Source organism: Papilio polytes, unplaced genomic scaffold (assembly GCF_000836215.1).
Source record: "Papilio polytes unplaced genomic scaffold, Ppol_1.0 DF823958.1, whole genome shotgun sequence".
Classification (NCBI taxonomy): Eukaryota; Metazoa; Arthropoda; class Insecta; order Lepidoptera; family Papilionidae; genus Papilio; species Papilio polytes.
Genome location: NW_013525246.1, coordinates 241,019 through 248,030, shown reverse-complemented (window position 1 = coordinate 248,030; position 7,012 = coordinate 241,019). Strand labels below are relative to the sequence as shown.

The window sequence follows — 7,012 nt, the reverse complement described above, 5'->3', positions numbered from 1 at the left end:
GAATACCTTTTATAAACAAAATATTACCATTACGTTTAAAAATATAGCGTATTGTTTAAATTTATCAAAATGCATAGTATTTGTAAAGAATAGAGGTGACATTCATGGGTGTCTGTTTATCTTGTTAAGGTCTACACATACCGGGGCGTAGAGTAGATTTTATTGCAAATAAAATTAAGCCATATTCCAATGTCACAAGGATTAATTTTAATTTGCACATCTTTTTACACTTGATAATAAGCTAAGACGTTTAAAGTAAAATAATCCATATTCCAAACAGATAAAACTCAATTTTAATTGCTATAAAAATGTACTCGCCTCTACTCTCCGGCCTGTGTAAACAGACTTCTATCGTCCACATAGTAATCTAGATTTTCGACTGATATTTGGTGTTATCAGCGAATATTAATCTTAAATATGAACCCCAGAAAGTGTCACAGGCTCTATTCCCAAACTACTATACATACTGCACGACATGCACAAATACTAAAAAAACATATTGTGATCTCTTTCAATCACTACGAAAAAAAAGAGATAGTATGTCTATATAATTTTGTTTCAGTTCAAGTGGTCGATATAAAATGCTTCCATTTTAAAGCCTTTGAACAATCAGTAATACGTTACAAAATTAATAAAATAATACATAAGTGACTATAATAGCCCGATAGCGTAGGATCAGTCCCATTTGGCAGTGGTTGCCAATCTTCAACTAGGTCATGGTTTTTGAATTATTCCACTACGCAACTTTGTGCGGTAAACAAAATTTACCAAATAAACTGAACTTTAAAAAAGTCACATATTCCTATAATTTCGAAATCAAGATTATATTCAATAAAAATTTTCAAGTTTTAAAATAACTATTACTAGCTGTTGTTAGCGATCTCGTCTGCGTGTAATTAAAAAAGCAATAAAATTAGCCTATGTTACTCACTGATAACGTAGCTTTGTAAAGGTGAAATAATTTTTGAAATCGGTCCAGTAGTTTTTGAGTTATTTTAAAACATACAAAAACCAAAAAATACAAATCTTTCCTCTTTATGATAGTAGTATAGATAAGACAATCTTAGCAAAATAACATTATTAATTTGTTTGTAATTACCTAAATTAAGTGAATTTTATTTGTATATCGATGTCATTATTATAAGTAAATTAAAAACGTATTCAAACAAAATAATCTTTGACACGTAAAAAACATTTTGATTGAAGCATAATAAATAAATTTCTTATGCGATTTCCGTAATTTATCAAAGATTCGTATCACATGTGAAATTAAAAACACGTAACTTTGTAGCTAACAACTATCAACAATTAACTTAAGTTATTCGTTTTCATACTTTGGTCGACGATTCCGCAAAAATTACAATTACAACTCACCTATTCACACTTTACTTCGTTTCACAAATAATTAAAAATTGTTATTTCTGAAAAACAAAATTAATTTCGCTACAATAAATAAATGCATGTATCCGAACTGAACGAATGACACATTCTGACAACCGGAGCTGTCAAAGTTTGCAACTTGTCAACCGACGCTTGTCGAGCTGTCAGTTAATCCTCTTGGAGGTTACATAAACTTAATATCACAGGAAAGTGAACTTAATCACTTCACACGTAGGTTTCATAATAGCAGGTGGCGAGGCACCCGGGGGCCGTGCACTAGCTGATCCTCTCCGAGGTACTGTCGAGTTCCGTGCCCCGGGCCGAGGGCTAGCTGATCGAGGAACTGCTGGAACTCGACAGCGTATCTCGGCCGAGTTCCGCCGCCATTATCGCGATGGTCAGTTCCTTGCGGGCCTTCTGGACCACCCACACCATTAGCGTTATCCCGATTAGTATCTGAAAGTTGAGAAAGGAATATTTTATATCGTATTTTGATCAAAACGATTGCCATTAAATTTTATAATTTTTTTCTTTTTAAATACACTAAATTGAAACGGGTAGTAAATCAAGGGAAAAATAAAGAAAAAAAATAAACAGTCTATTGGGTATGGAAGAGAAGGGTTAAACAATCCCCTAGTTATCTTCTATTCTTCTCCTTTCTTCTCCTATAGTTATCTTCTACGAATTCGCATCTAACTAAGGAATTAATTGGATATTAATTAAGAAACCTCCACTAAGGGCTTCTCGTAATTACTATTATATACTCTGCATAATCACGAAAAAAAAAATTCAGTTTAACAAAAAGGTCACGGCAACGCCTTTGTTCTAACTGAGATTCTAATTGGATGCCTGCCAATAATAGAAGGTCCAGTGTCATCCAAACATTAGAGCGTTACTCAAAATACTTGATATCTTATTTATACTAACATTATAAAGAGGAAAGATTTGTATTTTTGTATGTATTCGATTCACGTAAAAACTACTTGACCGATTTTAAAAATTCATTCACCATTAGAAAGGTAATTTAACCGTGAGTAACATAGACTACGTTTTAAATTCCACGCGGGCGTAACGGGCAACAACTAGGATCCAGATAAAATGTCGGACTCCTTAACGTTTCTGAGTGCAGTTAGAGGCATAATTGATTTTACGCAATAGTAGAAATTATAAACAATATTGCATTCAGTTTATCATAACACAATAGAGTATTCTTGTACATTAACCTGATAAAGTACGATTGCGTCGCACATGGAGCAATATCAACTCAATTTCATATCAGATTATTGCTTTAATCAAAGTAATTAGAGCATAGTCCTTTATGAACTCGTTTGATTACTTTAGCATTAATAACAGCTATATGATAACGTAGACCTAGAAAGAGGTGGATTGCGTGAAAGGTGACATGATCAAAAAGGGTGTGATGACTGAGATGACGTATGATAGAGTTATTTGGAGGACAGAAACCTGTACCTCCGACCCTACGGAAGTAGTATAAGGAGGATGATGATTATGAATAGCTACATGATAGATATTATTGTAAAAGATGTGTGTAATATTTTTTTTTATAACATAAGGTGGCAAACTAGCAAGCGGCCACCTGAATCCACCCAAATGGCGAAGCAGATGCGTTGCCTATCCTTATCCGACGAAGTAAGAGACGTATATAAAGAGGACATTGTCCCTTCCTATGCATCTCCTCCGTCAAATTAACTTCAACTTCCCATCCTCTCCTTATAAGAAAAGGGTGGAAAACAGAAAGGGACTTAAATCATCAGACGAAACACGGAATTGCTTCCATTTCACGCCTGTATTCTGTGGTCGTGGTACTACACCGGGCGTGCCGGCCCTGCTGTGGTAAGATGTTAACTTTTATTTCGTACACCACAAAAATAATATAACACAAATATTTAAATGCTTCATCATCATCACCAGCTCACTATACATCCCCACCAAGGGGCTCGGAGCCTACCCTAATATGGAGTGACTAGGCCGTAGTCAACCACGCTGGCCAAGTGCGGGTTGGTTGAATTTAAATGCTTAATCAAGCTATAATATTAAGAAGGACTGTGTTATAAACAATAACAAACAAAATCTGCTTTGTCTTCTAAAACATAGGCCAGATTTCATAAATTGTTTAACTCCAAGAAGACCTTTTAGAAGGCCTTTTGGGAGGAAAAGTCCCTCTTTTAAATACTAAAACAAATGACGGTTTGGCGGTCAACCGTCTATAAAGAATAAATTTAACAATAAGCTATTTTAAAATAAATGTAAACACACGTGAGGTATTGAATGCGATTCCGAAGGTCGTCATGGCGTTGTGTTACAAATCTATTAGACACGGCGTTCAAGTTTTGTTACTAAGGTATACCGTCAGTTTCCCCAATAGGTAAATATATTCATCTCAATTATATCGGAGAGAATGACAGAGATAACGAGCGAGTTGAACAAACGTTTTGTCAACGTCTGTTACGGATAAATGTGGCGTTAAATTGTGTAAAAAAAAAACTTTAAAACAAATAATACTTACTGATGAGTGTATTCAATTTTCTTTCGTTTTTTTTATTTATAAGATGGCAAACGAGCAACCGGCAACCTGAATTAGCTTAAATAACGAAGTGACGTGACCTATAGTCATCGACGACGACTTTAATCTACTTATTTATTTATTCCCAACCGTCACCTTGTTCTGGCGCCACGCAGGAATAGATGAGAATAAAAAGTTTCATCCATCCCACCTTTTGCGATAGGGGACGGTTGAAACTTATTTATTTTCATAACGGTTCCATCTGTCACCTTATTTGTGATAGTGGGACTAAAAGTTGAGATGGATGAAAGATTTTATTCTCACGTGGGGACAGAGCGGGGTGACGTTTGGCAGTAATACAAAAAGAGGACCCTTCGTATGCGAATTTGGCATACAACATATAGACAACATACTTTTGTTTTTTTATTCCATGCGGACGGAGTCTGTTACGAAAGCTAGTGTTTTCATAAATTTACGTAAAACGACATGAAATACATAAAGAGCATTTACATAAAGGTATTGTATGGCTTCGATCGTAGAGTCGTTATTTATTGTATAACCTAACACCATATATTTACTGCGTAATTGAAACCAATAGAAAAAATATAGTAAACAAGATTAGAATGCAAGATAAAAACAATCCAATTATATGCTTTAAAAATCGCTTTTTAATAAAAATAACAAAATTATTTCGATTTAAAAAATACCACGGGATTTTACTAATCTTACTTCTTACTAATGTTTTAAATTCTATAGTTTAGATGGATAGATGTTTGTTAGAGTTTGTAGCCTAAACTGCTGAACGGATCTTGATAAAATTTGGCGTAGACGTAGGGAATAGTCTGAAAGAACACATAGGCTATTCACTTTTTTTTTAATTCCACGAGTACAGAGTCGCGGGCGACAGCTAGTCTACCATACTTTGAACACAACACAATTCTTTTACACTAAAAAGTGTGTTGTGTTTAAAGTGCATTTTAATATGCATTATAATGGCCTTTTTTAGTTGCATAGTCTCATTTAATTGTCACACATAGAAGACTATACAGCAATTCATGTCGCAATGATACAATGAGGCTCTTTGCATGAAGTTTTGAGGACAAGAGGCCTTACTGTCATACTAGAGGCCGCGTGAAGGCTTCCCGCATGACTGAAGCTACTGTTGGAATTCATTTCCGAGTTTTACTGTGTAATACTTGACAAGGGTGCAAGATATGAAACTAAACTATCGCACAACTTTTTAGTCTCGCTTTGATATGAGCTAATATGGAGGTGCTGCGTACTCGATTTTTAGTTATGTAACTAAACAGTTGAAAACTGCGAAACAATCGACAATCGCACAAAAGTTATGCGATAGTTTTGTCAAATTGCGCCCGCTCTTATACTGTTATCCCAGTCATCAATTTTTCAGAGTCAAGAATAATGTTTTTGACAATTATTTAAGAGTATTCCTGAAGTAATTATTTCATCTAGTTTAAAACAATTTTTTATAAAAATATATTTTGATATACATTTTTGTAAGGATAAAGGATAACAGAATGTTTTACGTGAATATCCTTAAGAGCGTCAAAGAGGTAAAATTTCAATGTTTTCATCTTATTTATAACTAACTGTTGCTGACGACTTCGCCCGCAAGAAATTAAAAATAACAAAAAAACTTAGCCTATGTTACTTATTGATAAATTACCTTTCTAACGGTGAGAGAATTTAAAAAATCGGCCAAGTAGTTTTTAGGATATTTCAGTACATAAAAAATACAAATCTTTCCTCTTTATAATATTAGTATAGGCTACGATATGAACAATGAAAGCTATTTTTTTGATGTTTAAACATTCAATTGCTTACGAATTTTGATTATCATTACGATAATCGTATACCATTTCATTAAGTTACGAATTTCTTGAATTCGATGTTAAAGTCGATGTTCAATAAAATATTAAATGAATTATGAATTGTAAGGAAATACCACTGAACGCACGCAACCATATACCAGTCACAGATAAAGGCAACAACACATTAGAGTGGATATTATACATTTTTAAACGCTTTAAACTAAATCACGACTTAACATAGCGCTCGTAACCTAGTGCGAAAACCCGACACCTTTATTGTTTTCACATTCATAAATCTATCCATACATATGTGAGGTGCTCTTAATACCGCTCTTTTTGATTATTTCATCAATTTTGACGGAATAAGTCCGCTTGGAATGACTATAACAAACAATACCATTTACAAATGAATGATTTCCGGTGTAGGGACCGGAAGGTCTCACGCAAGTTTAAACAGTTTTACTACCACTCACTTTAACTAACACGAATTGTATAAAGAACTTTGGAAAGGTAAATGTTAGTTACATTTTCGTACCTTGCCTGATAATAACAATATATTTTTTGTTTTTTTTTTTTATTATCTGCAATCAGTCTTTTAGCAAATGTGAGGAACGATTAAGTTATCAGAATATTTTCTCCATCGAGAAACTTCTTTTACAGAAGATCCGAAAGGATCTATTTGTTACATAATTGTGGCCCTTTTGAGTCTCCTTCTGTGACCACATTTGGGTAAGACTGCAACCATAATAACAATCTAAATTAAATATTCAATACGTTATGTATATGTGAATTTGAGACTTTTTGTCGAAAAATGTGTAGTTTAATAAGTGTAAGTGTACTGTACGCGAACGTGTTGCACTCTAGTGTGTCAATACCTTTAGTTGACTTCCTTCATCGATAATGAATTCAAAAGGTTTACGTGCGTACTCGCTACCGTCTGATAACGGGAATTACAATTGTTAGTACAATATCGCACAGAATCACGGACTTTGTACAACTATAGTATAGCTTTTGCCAGTGACTTCGTTCGCGCCGAATTAAAAAAACTCAGTAACTATCAGTACCATCTGTGCCAAATTTCATCGAGATCTTTTACGCCGTTTTATATATACGTTGTAACATACATCTATCGCAATTTTCGAATTATATCGTCTTCCCCAACATAAGGTATACATTTGCACAAAACACTTACAATGGACGTTAGAATTAAAATCCTAAAAGTACTGAAAAAATCGCGTTCGAATCTGGACATTGCATTTTAAACATTGCTTGGGGG

General features: G+C 34.1%; 1 protein-coding gene across 1 annotated transcript in view; it reads right to left on the bottom strand.

The window, feature by feature from the left end:
* Nucleotides 1-1,160: 1,160 nt before the first annotated feature.
* Nucleotides 1,161-7,012, bottom strand: part of LOC106101687 (transmembrane protein 64) — a 17,115-nt gene continuing 11,263 nt past the window's right edge. Inside the window, exon 3 of the mRNA XM_013280995.1 lies at nucleotides 1,161-1,836. Coding sequence (XP_013136449.1) covers nucleotides 1,708-1,836 — 129 coding nt within the window. The 3' untranslated portion in view covers nucleotides 1,161-1,707. The remainder of the gene's footprint in view (nucleotides 1,837-7,012) is intronic.